At 28.2% G+C, this 19,793-nt stretch overlaps 1 protein-coding gene across 1 annotated transcript; it reads left to right on the top strand.

The window, feature by feature from the left end:
• The first annotated feature begins 4,498 nt into the window (after window positions 1–4,498).
• LOC135958292 (uncharacterized) lies at window positions 4,499–5,425 on the top strand. Its single transcript, XM_065509192.1, has 4 exons — window positions 4,499–4,624; window positions 4,696–4,893; window positions 4,950–5,114; window positions 5,273–5,425. Exons 1-4 carry the CDS (start codon window positions 4,571–4,573, stop codon window positions 5,423–5,425), a joined length of 570 nt encoding a protein of 189 aa, XP_065365264.1. The 5' UTR covers window positions 4,499–4,570.
• Window positions 5,426–19,793: the final 14,368 nt, after the last annotated feature.

The following is a 19,793-nucleotide window of genomic DNA, read 5'->3' as shown; positions in this document are numbered from 1 at the left end:
GGTAAAAAACAAGTAAGAAAGTATGGTCGGTCAAGCCAGACCATATAATACCCTACACTAAGTAAAAGAGCAAAAACATTTTTCTTTTAAAATTACAATAATTTATATTTTTGAGTGATTTTCGGAAGTGGTCCTTATATGGGGGCTATGACCAATTTTGGACCGATCACCATGAAATTAGGTCGTGTGATTTATGTCTCTATGAAAGTTTACTATGTTGAATTTTGTGAGTATACCAACATTTTTAAGCGATTTATGCACGTTAAAGTGATTTTCGGAAGCGGGTCTATATGGGAGCTATGACTAATTATGGACCGATCGTAACAAAATTTGGTGACATGAATTTTGTATATACAAAACTTATTTGGAGAGCAATTTGTGGATATACATCTATAAATTAAACACTTATGACCGATAAAGTCCAATTTCGGAAGGACATTTGTATGGGGGCTAGGTGAAATAATGGACCGATTTCAGCCATTTTCAATAGGCTTTGTCTTTGGGCCGAAAAAATAATATATACCAAATTTGATCGAAATATCTTTAATCGACTCAGAAAGCGATTCTAAGTCGATCGGTATACTTTAAGGTGAGTGTTAGATTTAAATATTTTTGGGCGTTACAAACATCTGCACAAACGCATAATACCCTCCCCACTATGGTGGTGTAGGGTATAAATATGTAAAAAATCGAGGTTGTCCTGGTTTTTTCGTTATATCTCACCCATTTGTGGACCGATTTTCTCGATTTTAGCAACCGAGCCGGAAGAATTCCGGAGATATTGATGTATGAGTCGTGTATGTAAGTTTTTTGGGGGCTTCGGAAAGTTGATTTCAGTAGACAGACAGACCGACAGACGGACATGGCTTAGTCGACTCCGCTATCTATAAGGATCCAGAATTTATATACTTTATAGGGTCGGAAATGAAAAATGTAGAAATTACAACCGGAATGATAAACTTATATTTACCCTTCTCACGAAGATGAAGGGAATAATATTGAAACGTTCAATCATATAACAATCAAGCTATTATTCATAAATATAAATTCCAAAAAAATATATGGGGGATTCAAACGGTCTCCTATTAGGTCGTATTGTCATAATGTCATAAAATATTTTTTAGTTTAAATAAATTTTTGTTGGGTCTGAATCCCCCAATAGTATTTATTCACTTGTAAATGTACAAAATTTTACTTACCGTACAAACGTGATATTTCAATAATGACTGAATATGGGAAATATGAAAATATTTCCTAAGTATGTGAACAAAAATAAAGGTTACTTTGATAAACATTACGTATCCTGTTAACAAGAACTATATGTACTACATGTAGGACGTTCGGCATTTTAGGGTTAAGCAAATACTTGCAGTCAAATTTGCGTTAATTTTATAACCACCATCGAAAAATATGGAGGGTATATTTATTTTGTCATTCCGTTATTAACACATTGAAATATTTCACCCCCAAGATAAAATAAGGAGTGAGATCGAAAAATTCTTAACATACATAAATGTTAATAAAAATTAAACCACTAAACTTACAGTTTTGATTTCTTTATTTGATTGAAATTATTATTACAACTTGCAAAAAATATTATTTTTATAGTTCTAATCAATAGTGAAGAATTTATGAACCTTTTCCGGAAACCCTTCCATTAAGGTTTATAGAGCTTTCAGTCGCTTTGTTCGAACTGGTAGTCCATCTCCGTTTAAAATCTAACACACTTTTGGACACCTTTTTTGTGCTCTTCAATTTTCTTCACTGGCCTTAGCTCCAGATAGTTTGGAGGATTTGCTTCTCTTGTTACAAATACTACATTATTGTTATTTTACCGCTCAAGACCTTGCTTACTATAGTGACAGGATGCCAAATCAGGCCAAAAATAATTGGACACATTAAGAAGTATGAATGGAAGCATCCTGTTTTGTAAACATTCTTTGATGTAAATTTCGGTATTTATAGAGCCCTTTGTAACAAATGTTTGGCTTCTTTGACCTCGAGCTGCGAAAAATTTGCCAGAACATAAGTTTCGTCATCCAATATGCAGCAGGTATATTTTTTATAAAACTAGACTTCAATTTCCGTGCTCTGTCTCTTATTTTAAGCAGCGTTCATGTCATGTTATTATTGTATGTTTTTAAAGCTGCGTTGGCTTTAACTTTTCGTACCAACGGTAGCTGCTTACCTACCAGATGTGATGGGAGTTCTTTTGAAAATGCTTTCTATTTATTGGCTTTAGAAACATCATGTGCACCATTTATTCTACCTGAATCAGGTTTTCTATCAATAGACAAGGTCTCCCGATACTGTTTAATAACATAGGAAACGGTTTGACGTTTGATTGTTTGCCCAACTTGTAGGACCAAGTTGGGTTTTGTTAAAAATATTTAATAAATTTATTGACATTAAACTGACATACGTTTTAAAGGTAACTTGATAAAAAAATATAATAATACTTGGGTTAAAAGTTTTAAGGATGTTTGTTAAGGTTTTTTCGATCTCACATTTACAAGGTTTTCTATTAAAATATAAAAATTTTAACACAAATACATTTATAGGATTATAAAAACAATGGAAACTTTTAAATTTCTACAAGAATGAAGACAAAAAATATATACAATATAAGAAAACGATGCACAGTGGGGCAGAATAAAATTTTTTTGGAAATAAATCTGGCATTTCTATAATCACAATGGGATCAGTTTTGAATGGACTGCTTGAAGAGTGGCTACCCATGCAACCTAAACGGCTAATTCGATTGGGATGAAATTTGAGTATTCGACTTTAAGTTATTATTGTTGGAAATAATCCTTATTGTTAAAACACTTTATATAACAACATGAATATTTTAGTTTGCTTTGAAAAATATTTTGTATAATAATTTTTTCTAATCAAATATTTTTCCATACGTTTAAAAACTTTTGTTCAACACGTTTTGTATATAATATTAAATAAAACGTTTATATTAAGATATTCCAATAATTATTATGCCTACAAATGATTCAGGGGCGGAGCTATTGGGGTTCAAAGTAGGGTATCTTCGACATGTAACATTTTTAAACACGTGTTTCCCATCCATTTCAAAGATTTTTATATTTTTGGAAAGCGGCTATATCCTGAAAAACATGCTTGCGTGTGCTAATTATCTCCTATAATTTCCGAGTTATAGGCCTTTCAAAATTTAAAATTTTGCCGTACCTTGGTCCCCTTTTTTAAAAATATAGGGCTTACTTTTGGAACTAATGGACTTGAATTTGTTTTGTTAGTTAAACTTTAAAACTTCGTCCTTCAAAAATATTGCATTTTTTTCATATTTTAAGTCAGAACCATTGATTTGTTGTTGAATAAAATATTAAGAAAATTTATAAAATTTTTGAATTTTTTTGAAAGACCAAAAATTAACTTATTTAAACAAAAATAAAATTAGTTCGGAATAAATATGGATAAAATTGTTCCTAATATATGCAATCCTATTAAAATTTTGATACAAATTTTAGTTTTAGAAATTCAATAAATATGTAATAACATCTTTATTTATTAAAAAAACTCAATGAAATTTTCAACGTTTTTTAAATTTGTCATTATAAACAACAAAGTGTCAAAGGGAATCCTAAAAATTGGAGAGAAAATCTCAAAACATTTTTTTTTTACAATTTTGCCTTTCCTTTGGGGCTCGGAAAATACTTTGGGGATAAATAGGGAACACATCAAGGTTTTCAAAGCTGCTTCCGTTTTCGGATCCCAGCTTTGGGATTTTAGAACATATGGTGCAAAGTTGAAATTTTGATAAAAAAAATTGGTCAAATTCCGAAGGGCGTAGGGGCGACATATTCGAAAAATAGAACATGTCTTTTATGCCAAAATATTTTCCGTAAAGATAACTTAAAGAAAAACATAAAATTGTTATATGTTCTTAAAGAAAGTTTTTTTTTTTAATAAAAAAAGAGTTAAGTCAACTTTTGCGCAAAATTTTTGGATCTGCTCTGAAATCGCTTGTATATTATTGGTAATTTAGTTGTATAACTAACAAAACAAATTTGAGTCCAATCTGTCCAAGAGTAAGCCCTATATTTTTAAAAAGCGAACCAAGGTAAGGCAAAATTTAAAAATTTAAATTTTTCAAGGCCTTGACTCGGAAATCGAATGGAAAAAAGGGAATATCCAACAAAATACTGAAAATAGTTAAACAATTAAAGAGAATCCCCATTCGTTACAAATACATTCTGACTGTTAAATACGGAAATAGGTGTGAAATTGGCATGCATTTAACAATTATTTTAATTACTGAAAAGTTTCATACAGTAATTTTTAAATACAAATCAAATCAATCGTTTTGCAATAAGCTGTGTTTTATTTTATTCTTTGGAAAAATTGTTATTGATTTGTAATCTAAAAATAATTAAATTTTAATTACTGCCATAATTCAACGCTTACTATAAAAACATTTTCTATAAATTAAATAGCAATTACAAAATATTTAGCACAAATTTAAACACAACAAATCATTTAACTACTTTAATTAGAACTGAAATTTTTAGTATTTGGGGGTGGAAAAGCAACATTTGAAATGTTTAATTACTTTAAATGTTTAATTATATTATTAATAACGAACATTTGTATTGTAAGTCCAAAAGAAAAAGTATAAAATTATATTTTTTCATAATAAAATAATAGAGTTTTCCTTTGAAAAAGGGCAATAATTTCATTATAGTGGCCGATGAGAATAGTTTCTTTCAACCGTGCTCAAGTTCAGACAATGGCGGCAATGTAAATGTGGCCGATTTGATGGAACTTAATTTGAGGCATGAATATGCCGAAGATATGGAAACCTTAATTACTAATGGCAATATAACACTTAAAGCTGGTTTGCCAGAAGATGCTTTGATAAAGGTAAATATTATCATTATTGTAGAACATATTATTGAGAATAATTTTAAAAACTTTAGTTAGATTTGGAGGTTTTTGAATGGAAACGTGGTAAGTGGGAAAAAACAGTGTATTCCATGAGACGTAATGATTTCTGTACAGCTGCCTTTGATCCAACGGAAATGTGGTATTCTCTGACAAAGCAAGTACCACAAGAAGAACGTGTTTGTCCACCGCAAAAAGGAGTGAGTATTTTTATAAATCGAAATTGAATTTCTATAATTTGACAAATCCTTAAAACGTTATTCATTAATAAAGTGTAATATTTATAAAGGCTGTTTTGTTTCCACTGGTGCTTGCTAGATTATTAGATTTAAAAAAAACTATTATCATTTACTTTCAGACTGTCTACCACATGAATGATATCGAAAATCGTGTAGAACTTAATGATGTGCATGGTATTGATCTTGAAGGTCAATATAAAATAGTAGTACATTTTGTAGCTGAGGAATTTTCGACATGCATTACAGCCGTTGTAACCATTTGGAAAAACTAATAAAATTTAAGGAGAAAAACGGAAATAAAAATGTATTTTACCTAAATATTTCATTCAAATAAAAGTGATAAAGTTTGCTTAACAAAATTTGTTATTTGATGGACAAAACTCTAAATTTCACAAATGTTTATGTTTATTAACGTAAGTTCAAAAGTGGCAAATATTTAGGGAATCTAATTTAACCACATAATACAAACATATCTGGGGTATTCACACGGTCTACTATTTGGTCATATTGTCATAATGTCCTAATATATTGTGATATTTTAAACAAATTTTTGTTGTGTTTCAAACAAAAAAGTTCTAAACTAATAAGACTATTTGAACTATGTTTGTTGTTGTTTAAAACACAACAACAAGTACTATAATATATTAGGACATTATGACAAAATGACTAATAGCTGAAAACTTGATTTTCTTAAACAGCGACACCGATTTTAAACCTTAACTATTGTTCCAAATACTATTTATTTCAAAAAAGCTTTTATCCGTTGTTTACCATCATGTGTAGTTTTCCACACATAAGGTATTTTGCACTAGCATGAACTATTTTTCCAAATACATTTTTTTAATGAACTGTCACATCTCACCATCAAAATAAAAACCGTATGTCCGTTGTTTACCCTCATGTGTGGATTTCCACACATCAAATTTTTTGTACTCTAAATCGTATTTTGAGTTATATGTTTCATTAAATTATGAGTATGCTTACATAATACACCTTTTTTGGCAGAAATAATACATTGGCAAAAAAATGATGTTCTTAGCAAAATACATAGAAATTAAATATCGCACTGGTTCCTCTGAAGAGAGGCAACTGGAGTCTTCACCTTCATTCCGTTTGTAATGTCCACAATATAATTTTCCGACCCTATAAAGTATATATATTCTGGATCCTTATAGATAGCGGAGTCGATTAAGTCATGTCTGTCCGTATGTCTATCTGTCTGTCAGTCTGTTGAAATTAATTTTCGGAAGACTCCAGATATCTTCGGGATCCAAATCTTCCGGCAGACATGCTTTCGAGAAGTTTCTTATTTAAAATCAGCAAAATCGGTCCACAAATGGCTGAGATATGAGGAAAAAACCAGGACAACCTCGATTTTTGACCTATATCTGGTGATTAATATAGACAATATGGATATCTAATGATAGATATTTCAAAGACCTTTGCAACGACGTATATGGGTCAAAATCGGAAAAAATATTTTTTTACCCGAATTTTTTTTTCACCAAAAAAAATAATTTTTTTTTTAAATTTAAAAAAAATAATTTTTATAATAACAATTCGAAAACATTTTTTTTAAAAAAATTAAAAATACAACTTTGGAAAAATTTTGGGTTTTAAAACAATTTGTGCTTAACAAAACGTACAACACTAGTATAAAACGATTAAAATAATTGGTCAATTCACAAGGTCTCTTATCATGTCATAATGTCCTAATATTTCACAATGCTTTTTATTGCTTTTAAAGCAAAAAATTTCCTAAAATAATACTACTCTGTATGCTATGTTTATTGTGTTATCGTAACCAACCAGAAGACACCTGTGCTGAATGCCTAAGAGTCGGTTAAGCCGAGCCTCAGAATCGTGATATATTAGGACATTATGACAATATGACTGATAAGAGACCTTGTGAATTGACCAAATATATTTAATTTCAATATATTTAAAACATTCATTTAAAATATTATCGTTTAAAAAAAACGAATTAAAAACATTATTTTTAATTTTGTTTTAACAAAACGTACTTTTTATTCTTTATTTTTTTAAAAAAAGATTCATTTGGCGATATTACAATGGTTTTATATCAAACATCCTTAACATTTAATGGGGTGACTTATGGCAGTTAGATGTATCTATTTATAAGTAAGAAACTTGTTACCATTTCCATGTTCAATGCAGTTTTTTAAGGGGGCGAAATAAATAAAACTCAATTTCCCAAAAATTTTATATGAGCAAAAAAGTACCTTTTGCTCTGCGGCTCCTCATATACAGATGATTTTTTGTTAATTGCCGATATTTTAAAAGTATGTACTATATACATTAGTAAAGTAAAGAAATTCATAATCATGAGCCTCAATAACTCCATCACAATTTCAAATAACAGTCCATAAGGATCTTGTTTATATAACACACTGTAATTAACACAGGAAATGATCTCATTTCTCTACATGAACTACAGTTTCTTAATAATTTGTTTGGATTCTTCGTTCAAACAAAAAATTGATTATTTCTGCTGTTAAAAATCACACTTACTGTTTAATTTGAAATTTTCACAAATATATGCGAAATTTGTTTTATTTGAATTAATTTTCGCTTTTTTTAATGGAAAATTTTCTATTTAACACATTTAATGGCGGAAAAAACATTATTGAAATTTTCTAATAGACATATTTATTAAAACTTATCGAATACAATAGAAATTTTATTGAAATTTTATAGACATGTTAAATAAAATAAAATTTTCCATTTAACCTTAAGGTACAGCTTCAATTTGTTTGCATTTTTAACTAAAGAGCAACAAGTCAAAAACAAATAATAAATAATATTAAACTTTTGTTTTGACAATTGTGCTCGCATTTAAATACATATCAACAGAAAACAGAAAAAAACACAGTAGGAAAATAAAAACAAAGAAATAAATAAAATTGCTATAAATTTGTTTAAAAAAAAGTAAACATTTAAAGTTAAATGTGTTTGTGACTTTGGGTGTGAGTATCTATGTGTGTGTATTTGCATTTCGTAATAAAAATTATTGCAACACAGGTGGTATGAGTGATGTTCGGATGTATGGATGCAAAAATGTACATATTCGTATCTGTTAAGTGAATACGTTTACTTTTGATGGGCAATTATTACTGTACAGTGTGCACTTACATAAATTTGCTACAACACGGGACACACGTTTCCTTAACAGAGATGGGAAAATTTCATAATTTCATAAAAAGTTAAGATTTAAACGCTCTATAGACTTTATGTGCAGATGTAAGTTTTTGTAAGAAAGATATTATATTTTTTGTTACTTCTCCCACTTTGAAATCAGCTTCGTTTATGCCCAACTCTAGTTTGTATATTATTGTTGACTTTAAATTGGATTTTTTCGATTTTCGGGCCTCCTGTCATCTGAAAACCAAATGCTAAAAATTTAAAAAAAAATCTAATAAAATTTAAATAATTTGATAAAACACTAATAACTAATAACTAATAATTTTATAACCGGTACATGCTCGAATTTTGAAAACGGTATAAGTTTGCTTAGGTTCAGTGAGCTATCAAAAAGATATTAATTTCAATTTGGTCAGCATCTTCTTTCTAGGGAAATGACTGCATTAAGAATTGATAGTGACCGAAGTCACAAATCTTCTATTTGTAGGTATCGGTCATGGCTACAATCTTATTTAAATCCCTAAGCTATTATATTAAATTGGCGCGGATCCAGAGGGGTAAAAAAGGAAATTCTCCGACCCAAAACCGAAAAGTTTTAATATAAACAGGTAAGAGAGATATGTATATTCGGCTGTGCCGAAAAATTTTAAATATTTTTAGATAAAGATATTAAAAAATTTTTTTTTGGATCAAATCAATGAATCAAAATATTTTTTAACCCGAATTTTTTTCATTAATAAATTTAAATATAAAAAAAATTCAAAACAAACTTTATTTTGAAAAAAAAAATTTAAAAAAGTTTGTCTAGAATTTTTTTTTTTAAATTTATTAGTGAAGAATAATTCGGGTTAAAAAATATTTTGATCCATTGTAGGTTCGACTATTCGTACTATTCGCCGATGCAAAGGTCTTTGAAATATCTATCATTATATATCCATATTGTCTATATTAATGACTTTATAATCCAGATATAGATCAAGTAAGAGAGTTATATTAATCATTCTTAAAAATATTTATTTTTAAATTGTATTTTCAACATTTACTTTTTTTTAAAAAAAGTTTTTTTTTATTAATTTAAAAAGAAAAAAAATTTGAAAAAGGATTATGAAAAAAAAAATTTTTTTTGATGAAAAAAAATTCGGGTTAAATAATATTTTGTATATATTGTGGATCGTTTTATATAGCAGCGACGATATATCCGTGACCGTCTGTATGTTGAAACTTTCCGTAGCCATACAATGGGTCAAAATCGGGAAAAATATTTTTTAACTCGAATTTTTATTCACCAAAAAATTTTATTTTCAATAATAAATTTAATTTTTTTTTAAATTAAAAAATTGCAAAATAAATTTTGCCATAAAATTTTTATATTAAAAAAAAAATTTTTAAATGAAAATTAAAAAACTAAATTTAGTTTAAAAAATTTTATTTTAAAGTATAATTGGGTGAAGGGTATATAAGATTCGGCACAGCCGAATAAACTCTCATACTTATTTTCCTGGATCAGCAAGTCATTGATATTGACAATATTGATATCTAATGATATTCTAGAAAAATATTTTTTACCAAAAAAATTTTTCAGCAAAAACTTTTTTTTTAACAAAACATAGCTTTCAATCGTTATCTTAAAGTATACTTTGGTGAAGGGTATATAAGATTCGACACAGCCTACTTTCTTTTTTATAGCAGGGGTTAAGTTTAAATTGGTGTTAAAAATTAATTAAATAGTAACGGTAATCAGAAAATTAAGCTGATAAATAATATTGCCCTTAAAACAGAGAAAGTTTAGAGAAATTCTTAAAAATTATAAATATTTAATCGATTTTTTCAATTAAGTCTATACAATTTTCTCAATTCGTCTGCCTTTCATTCTAGGAATTGAATTTAACCCATCTATTTCAATTTATTTATTAAAAAAACATATTTACTTTTCTCTATTAAATTATAATGTTTACGTCTTAAATAATTTAATTGCCAGTGACAACTCGTTTACACGAGATGTTAGAAAATTGAATAAAATTACTAGAAAAATATAATAATTAACTATGCATTATTAACAGCTATTAAATAATAAAGTGTATAGACATAAATTATCGCCAGTTGTAAGTAGTTATGTAGTCATATGTGGTAATATCTAGATCAATAAAGGGAAACTTTAAGCACTTAATCCCCCAACCAATATACAAAGAGTCTGTACCGTTGCAAAAGTCATCAAAGGAATTTTGTATAGTGACACATACCATTTAAATATTAAAAAAAACGTTTCTTATAATTACTTACTTATTTTATTAAAAAGAAATATTAAAATTTTATTATTTAATTGTTGATTTCCTTAATTGTAAGAGTGTTTCGTATTTTCCTTTTCCCACATAATTTTTTTTTATTAATAAACAATTTTGTTTTTGAAAGTTATAATTATAATGCACGTCTACTTAAAGTTGTTTAAATATTTGTAAACATATTTTTAAAAATTTAAAAGACGGTATTATTGTTAAAAAATTCTTAAAATTGTTTAATACGCAATAAATTCAAATGATTTTGTTCAAAGAAATAAATTAAAGTAATAAATAACTGAATAGTTTGCTAAAAAAAAACGAAAATAAAAACAACGCAATACAATTTGTTTAATAAAACGAGTTGAGAGGAATGTATACAAATTTGAGACATTGTAACAAACTTGTAATTAATCAAATGAAAATGATAATAATTAATTAAATAATTAATAACGTCAATGATCGTAATACATATAGTTTTAAATAAGTATTACAAAGTTTGGAAAGTCGTCATCAGTTGGTAATTAGTAAATATTGATTCATCTCAAATACGACAAACGTTTGTTTTTGAAATGAATTATTTAAAATAGCTGTTTTTTGCGCGGAGGATATTTTTCAGGAATAAAATAATATTTTCTCCATATATTGCTCAATTTTATATTTATTTAAAAATTTTGTCACACGTTTTTCTGGGGAAATAAAAAATGCAAAAATAGCATCAAGTTCTAAATGAAGCAGTACGTGACTCGTATCCTGAAATTTTGAAAACGTCAATATTATGATTAGTATTAGGGAATTTGTTGACTCTGACTCATTTGAATAGCTTGGCTATAAAATATAATATACATATTTATAAACGACAGTATTTCTGGATTGCAACCAGTTTTAACAAACGCAAGATGTATGTATCCCATTTTATTGTGAGCTAAAAATTAATTTAAAAAGTAAACAAAAATATTATGCCGATCTTCTCACGTAATTCTGTTTTGTTGGAGTCCATACACCCAGAGAAAATATATATTCAAGTTTTTTAACAGTATTTATGGTCACTGTAATTATTAATATGTTTGCAGTATTATTATATCATTTTCTTTCAGAAAGCCTCAGCTTAAAATATAGCGAACATTCTAATGTTTGAATTTGTGAAAAAAGTAAAAAGAAATAAACTGATGCTGTTTACAATTTTATAATCACTGAAATTGATTTAAATAATGTTTCGTTACAGCAAAAGGTACAAACTTATTGTAAAAATGGGTCGTTAAGGTGGCACTAGGCTCAACTATTACAAAAATCAAAAAACCTAGCTGTGCGTGCTCATGAAAAACTCTTAAATGCCAAATTTCAGCCAAATCGATCTAAAACTTTGGTTGAAATTAATTTTGGCCTAGAAAGTTGCTCAAATTTCCTACTGTGCGGTGTATAAGTATTTCCGAATTCTATGAAGTCCAATAAAACAGAATTGCCATATCCGAATCTCTGCATATTTATGGTTATTATACTTCAAAATAAAAAATTTAAATATTTTAGGTAAATAAAATTTATTTTTTTTGTTCCAAAGTTGTTTTTACATTTTTTGGAAAAACATTTTTTTCGAATTGTTTTTTTTTTAAATTTAATGTTTTTTTTTTAATTTTAAAATTTTTGGGAGAAAAAAAACTTTTGGTGGAAAAAAAAATTCGGGTTAAAAAATATTTTTTCCGATTTTGACCCATTGTATGTCCAACTTACTATGGTATTATATACGTCATTGCAAAGGTCTTTGAAATATCTATCACTAGATATCCATATTGTCTATATTAATGACTTAGTAATCCAGATATAGGTCAAAAATCAATGTTGTCCTTATATCTCAGCCATTTGTGGACCGATTTTCTCTATTATAAATAGCAACCGAGCCGGAAGAATTACGGAGATATTCATGTATGAATCGTGTATGTAAGTTATTTGGGTGCTTCGAAAAGTTGATTTCAACAGACAGACGGACAAAGAGACAGACAGACAAGCACACATGGCTTAATCGACTCCGCTATCTATAAGGATCCAGAGTATATATACTTTATAGGGTGTAAAAATTCAAATTCTTGGAATAATCGAGGAAAAAAAATATTTTTATTTAAATGGATAAAAGTTTTCAGTTTAAAAAATTATTCGATCAACAATTTTCGAGTACTCGATTAAAGTCCTCTCGGAATTGAGCTGAAGAGCTCATGAATATGTTAAATACCCTACTATCATCATAAAATTTTGTACACGTATTTTTCCTATATTTTAAATAAAGTTTTTAATATATTTTAGTAAATTATCCGAATAATATTTGTTTGTAAATCGAGGAAATTTAAGAAATTAATTGATCACTAGAAAAATAAAAAAAAATTAATTTTTATTCGACCAAAATTAAACTCGAATAATTAACTAATCTATTGTTGTTGTATAGTAAATTATTTTTCAAACAAAAACAAACCAATTAAGAAATTATACAACATCTTGATACAACACCGTTTGTGAATTGGGAAACTATTTTATTTTACTATGAAAACATTTTCATTTATAATCTAGAAATTATTATCCCTATTTTACTATTATCGTATATGAAAATTAGAACACACTTAATATTTAACATTTAATTAACTGTGCACCACAGTGCGTATGATTAATATTAATTATTACTAAATGTTATTTTTACATCCATATGTATGTTGTATTATAATTGATTTGCTAATTTTTAAACATTTATAGGGGTATTGTTTAAATGTCTTATTTCTTTTGTTAGCAAGTAAACATAATAGATTAAATGACGTCAAATTCTATATATAATTTCTTAGAAATTAAAAAAATATTTAGTAGTTTAACCACTTTATTATAAACAAATTAAAAAAAACAATTCTTTTAAATCAGGATTGTATTTCAAATAAAATTCAAATGAATAATAAAAACAATAACACATTAAAAAACAATAATAGTGCTGATTTTTAAGATACCCTATTATGAAAATTATGTTTTATTGTTTTTTAATAAATATTTTTTTAATAAAAATTTTTCATAAAACAAAATAAATTTAGGTCCTACTTTTAAGTATTAAATTGTCAGATGTTATAATAGTGTTAACAAAATTCTAATTCGTGGTTTGTTTTCATTGAATTTTGGTTTTATGGACAAAATAAACCAAAGAGTTTTCTCAGAATATTTAAAAAAAATCCTAATTTTTTGACATATGTTACAAACATTTGTAACAAATCTATGATATCAATCATAGCTAAAACGGGATTGATCAAAATAAATCAAATCATTTGGCTGATTAATATTCGTTATTAATTTAGGCGCCAATATTTACGAAATGCAAACAACAAGAAACAAGAATTTCAGAATTACAAAAAAAAGAAAAGAAAAACAGCAGATATACTATTACTGTACGATGTTTATGATGACAACAAAAACTTGAAAAGATAAATCAAGTTGAAACAAATTTATGTGTAGACAATCTTTTTCTTTTTTTGAACAACCAACATCAGCAGCACTAGTATGAAGTATCTATCTCTCTGTGAGTATTTTTTCTTTAGTCGTTTACCTTGTAAAAATACTAAAATATACAACAACTATAATTATAAATTTATTCTAGTTTTTGTGAAAAAATAAAAATCATAATAAATTCTTTAAATATTGTGGAGACATCACACTCCACGACTTGAAATGTGATGTTTATGTTTTATTTACATTTTGTTTAGAGTTCTATGAACTTGTTTAGCACACAAATTTCAAAAATGAACGAACAAGTAATTAATACCAGCAGTCAAGGCCGGCTAAATGATACCCTACAATGAATATGAGATAAAGCAATCTGATGATTACAAGATGTTATTGAACCACAATATTGAATATCTTAAAGAGATGGTAGAGAAATACCATGAACTTGTCTTTAGTTTCTGTGAAATATGTAAAAAATGGATGTGAATTAGAGAAGAAGTCATATAAATTGACTTTACCGTAGTGTTTTTCTTTTCCCGCACTTTTTCATTCCCGAGATCCCGGGAAATTTCGAAATTAATACTGATTTCCCGGGATCTCGGGAAATTTAGGGAATGTAGACTTCGTTAAAAAGCTAAAAAATGTCTTTGGTCTTAAAATGTAATTGGATGCAAATAAAAAAATCCATTAAAAATTTAATATAAAGAGATAAACTGATTCGATTTCTAATTTTGCCTATACACAGGCCTGTCACCCATTTGTATCGAAATGGCTTCAATTTCCATTAGATTTTGTTCTAACTTCGTTAGATTCCAATTAATACAGTTAATTCGCAAAAAATAAATATTTAATTTTGAATTGACAATGTTTTGCTTATTAAATCAAAAATTAAGTAAAGATGTTAAGTAAAACTTGAAGAAAACCCAATAATATTAAACAAAAATTCAATTTCAAGTTGGTTTTATTCCAAAAATTGTCGTTTTACTTTTTGTTAAAAAGAAAAATACTAAACTAAGTTTAGTTTTTAGTTTGGAACATTTGTACAACAGAAATTTATTCAAAGTATTGGCCATTGTTAGCTTTGACCTTTACTCATCTTTATGGCAACATATGGATTTCGAGCCAAAATAACTGCTCATATTTTGAGGCCAAGAACGAATCAAGCCAATATCGGATACTGTGTTCGTAAGAGAAGCGTATCCCAGAGAGAGCGTTTTGCATCGATCGAAACAAATAGTAGTCGGACGGGGCACGGTCTGGACTATAAGACGGGTAAGGTAAAACTCGTCAACTTATCGATCAGTCAGTTTTTGTCCTTATTTAAAGTGAAGAGTGTTTTTAAAGAAAGAAAACTGATTACGCTTTAAAATGACATGTATTTATGGTGTTTCAAAATATTTGAAAACGATTTTAGTATGTCCTCACCTAAGCCTACAAAACCCCCATGAGGTCGGGTTTCAAGTAGTAGAGTGTAATAGTTGGAATTTCCACCCGAATTCGTAAATTGTCACTCATATAAGCAAAGCTTTAATATAGTATTGAATGCCATTTGTAGGGTGACAAAATTAGAAAAAATAACATATTTCTCATTTAATATGCAAACGATATGAGAAAAAAGTAGCACGTTCCATGTGGTTTTTTTGGTTTATTTTATGTCTGTCTTAATAGAAAATTTATTAATATTTAGCTTGAAGATCTTCCGAAGTATGTGAAAGAAATCCGACCGTTTAGTTTTATATGTTTTCTAATAAAACTCACGTGCTAGTTTTAGAATTTATTACTGATCTTTAAAAGAATGTGTTGACTAACTGTTCATTATAAAAACTAATAAAATAATAAAGTTGTATTAGTGAACTTGGCATCAAAATAAGTCCAATTTTTTAAAAATCTTAAAAAACACTGTTCACTTTAAATATTTGATTAATAAACTTTATCCATACTAAAATGCATTTCTGTAAAGAAATAAGAAAAACTAACCATTTGGCGCTCTTTGGGACAATACAGGTTAATAATTTTTTGGGTACTTTGGACCTTAGGGTTAAAAGGATTAATTTACATTTCATCTTACTTTCTAAATTTCAGAGCCATGCGAGAAGGGTTAATTTTTTGCTAGTTGAACCAAATTTTTAGTGTTTGAATATAATATTAAAGTGACCCCTCGATATATGTTTTTCAACAAGAGCTTGAAAAATCATTGGGAGCTACTCAATCAGCAATTTCAAAACACAGGATTCATCCAAAATCAAGGAAATTGGATACCATACGAATTGAAGCCGAGAGGCCTCGAAAGACGATTTTGTATGTCTGAAATGCTGCTTGAACGATATAAAAGAAAATTTACACCAAATCATTACTAGCGATGAAAAATGGATCCATTAAAATCAGTATTTTGTGGGACCAAAAGTGTGCTGAAATCTGGCCAGACCATCACTGGGATCCGTACCGAGCATTGCCCGAAAAACACCCTGAATATGCGGCCAGACATTAAACTGTAATATTCCATCATGACAACATTTTGCAATACCTGTTAAAAAGTATTTAGAATGAAGTGGTTTGACCTCACTCGCCTTATAATCAAGACGTTGCCCCGTCTTACTACTATTGGTTTCGATCGATGCAGAACGCTGTCTCTGGGATACGTTTCACTTCAGAACAGAGTTTCGTAAATTGGCTTGATTCGTTCTTGGCCTTAAAAGATGGAAAAAGGGAAAATGTCATAGCTAACAATGTCATAGCTAAATTGTACAAATGTTTCAAAATAATAGCTAAGAATTTGAAAAAATGTTACACAAATTAACCCTTAAGTGTACTTGTGGCTAAAATAAGTCCAATTTTTTTAAAATATTAAAAACATTGTTGATTTTAATGTTTGAATAATAAAATGTTTTCATACAAAAATGGATTTCTGAAAAGAAATAATGAAAACTAATCATTTGGTGCTGTTTGGGACAATATAGGTCAAACATGTTTCGGGTATTTTTTGTCCCTTAGGTTTAATTTAGATTTCTTCTTACTAATTTCATTTAAATTTTTAGCGTAAAAACTAAATTTTCTTTACGAAAACCCTTTTCTAAACTACAGAGCCTCCCAGCAAAAATTTTGTGAAGCACCTTATTTTATTTAGTAGAATAGGTACTTATTTTTATACTGGTTGGTAATGAAGTTGTGCATTTAGCACAGCTATCTAGTGTGTTTGACTGGAAAACGGGACGTTCGTGGTTCGCCACCTGTCAAAGCCATTAATTTTTTTGTTCATATTATACTAATTTATATGTTTACGTTAAAACCATCGTTAACTTACAATAAAAGAACTCGTACATGGAGCAGTGAGTTAGCAGCTGTCAAATACATGCAAATAATGTGTCGGTTCGATTCCCACACACGGCAATATTTGTTGTGTTTTGTTTTTTAGCTACATATTGTTGTGAATTTACTACATATTTCTTAAATGATTGTAAGTACATTTGTAAGCTTGACCCATGATTTTTTTAAAAATCTCGAACAAAGGTAAGTAGTGTTTCAGTCAAATAATAAGTAGTTATCGCGTTGCTCCAATATTACTTGCTGGCTTACTAGTAAGTAAAGTTTTTGCTGGGCTGTGCGACAAGTGTTAAAATTGAAAAAGTACAAATTTGAAATAAAAATTAAAAAGATTAGAAATCATAGGGTAACATAGAGACGAGACGTAGTTGTCAAAATCCCAACAACAAAATACATGTAAGTCAATGTATTTTGTTGTTGTATCAGACATATGATTTGTTGTATTTTTGTGTCTCGTTGTAACGGAGTGTCTCGTCTCAATGTACATTTCTCTATATTAGAAAATTATATCAAATAACCATTAGGTGTTTCAGAATAATGGTTTTATGATATATAAAGTAAAATACTGAGGAACGGAGCAACTAGAGCTGTATAAACTTAGAAATACCAAATATTTTAATAACTTTTATGAATTTTGGAACAATTCTTAAAAGTTTATAAAGAAGCTAAAGCCATAATGCATAAACAACAACAAATACCTTTGTGACGTATTTAATATAAAAAAAATACGAATCAAAACTGACAACTATTTCACTTCCCCTTTCAGTATGTTGTTGAACTCATTTATAGTGGAATTTATATTTGTATGAGTATTGTATACAACTGAACTATTTCGGAATAGTATGAATTTTAAACTGGAGATGCGGTTATTGAACTTTTATTTGTTGGCGTATTGAAATTCATAAAAAGTTAAAACAAACACATGTTGCGAAAAGATAAAACAATTTCTGGTATAATACATAATAGTAAATAAAGTTTTAAAACAGTAACATCATTAAACATTGTTGATATGCAGAATTAGATAGACTTTTTCAAAAAATTAATAAATTGCAAAATAAAACACGCATACACGGGCAACAAATCAAATGAAAAGTCAAAAAACCTCAAGTAATTGCAACCCTGAGTTGTCATCGAATTCTGACTTTTTTTCTCTCCCTCTTTTTAGTTGTTTAAAGTAAACAAACAAAGTTTTGAATTTTATTTATTATTGTTTTTTATGGAGAGATTTTTGGCAAATATTTTTAAAATAATTCATTTCATGTTTATGAATTTATATGCATATTTATTAAGTTTGCAGATAATCAAATTAAATTGAACAAATTTTAAATGAATTAAACATTTAATTTAAATAAAAATTGCACTATAAACAAAACATCTTGATTTATTTTTACTTTAAAATATAGTTGTTGTAAGAATACTGGTATTGTTTGAACATGGAGACGTTTTTTTCCGTTCTCTCCAGAATGTTTCACACAAGTGCTTCCGGAACATAAAATATTATTTTATAAAACAAACAAATATTAAATAAAATACAAGTTGTTTTACTTAGTTGTTCAATGCAAGTTAATGAAAACGAAATAAATAAATAAATGATTGACAAAGTCTTATCAGACATATACTAAAACAAATGGTATAGGAAGCCTTTTCGAAAAGAAACATTTGAGACAGTTACTTGAAGGAAGGAGTTATTGAGTATTTGAAATTTTGTGAAATTTCGAAAATTCTACAATCTTTGAATGATCAGAATATTTTCCCAGTTGACCAATTTAAATTCCGTGAGCATCAAGTAACATTTTAACGGAAAAATAAAAAAAAAATCTCTTGAAACAAGAAAATATAGTTCTGCAATTTGGTTATGACAATTTTGATTTTTAGCTTTTATTTTGAAACATTTGTACAATATAAATTTATTCAAAGCATTGGCCATCATTCTAGCAACATATGAATTTCGAGATAAAGGAACTGCTCATCTTTTGAGGACAAGAACGAATCAAGCCAATTTCGGATACTTTGTTCCAAAGTGAAGCATATCTCAAAGAGAACGCTCTGCATCGATCGAAACAAATAGTTGTCGGACGGGGCAAGGTTTGGACTATAAAGCGGGTAAGGCAAAACTTCCCAATCACTTCATTATAAATAGTATTTAAAAGGTGTTTCATGTCTCTCCGCATATTCTGGTAATTTTTCGCAAATGATCGGTTCAAAGAATGAGTTGCGTTTCGTACAGGTTTCCTGTGATGGTCAGCAGCTCATAATATACAGGTTCCTTTCTATCTATTTTTCCGTGTCAAAATCACCACTTCTTAACGGCACAAACCATCTCTTGCACATTGAAACCAATGAAACACATTCACCATAAGCTTTGGTGAGCAATAGGTGTGCTTCAGCGTCACTTTTTTTATATCCATTCATTCCGTTTGTA

This window comes from Calliphora vicina, chromosome 4, assembly GCF_958450345.1.
Source record: "Calliphora vicina chromosome 4, idCalVici1.1, whole genome shotgun sequence".
Classification (NCBI taxonomy): Eukaryota; Metazoa; Arthropoda; class Insecta; order Diptera; family Calliphoridae; genus Calliphora; species Calliphora vicina.
Note: the sequence above shows the minus strand (reverse complement) of the source record. Positions and strands in the feature narration are given on the sequence as shown.

What these genes read in the sequence shown, in the direction of transcription:
- LOC135958292 (XM_065509192.1), top strand. Translation starts at nt 4,571, where the DNA reads ATGTTTAATTACTTTAAATGTTTAATTATATTATTAATAACGAACATT. An exon ending in CAGAAGATGCTTTGATAAAG is followed by an intron (nt 4,894 to 4,949) that starts GTAAATATTATC and finishes TAAAAACTTTAG; the next exon opens with TTAGATTTGGAGGTTTTTGA. An exon ending in TTTGTCCACCGCAAAAAGGA is followed by an intron (nt 5,115 to 5,272) that starts GTGAGTATTTTT and finishes ATTTACTTTCAG; the next exon opens with ACTGTCTACCACATGAATGA.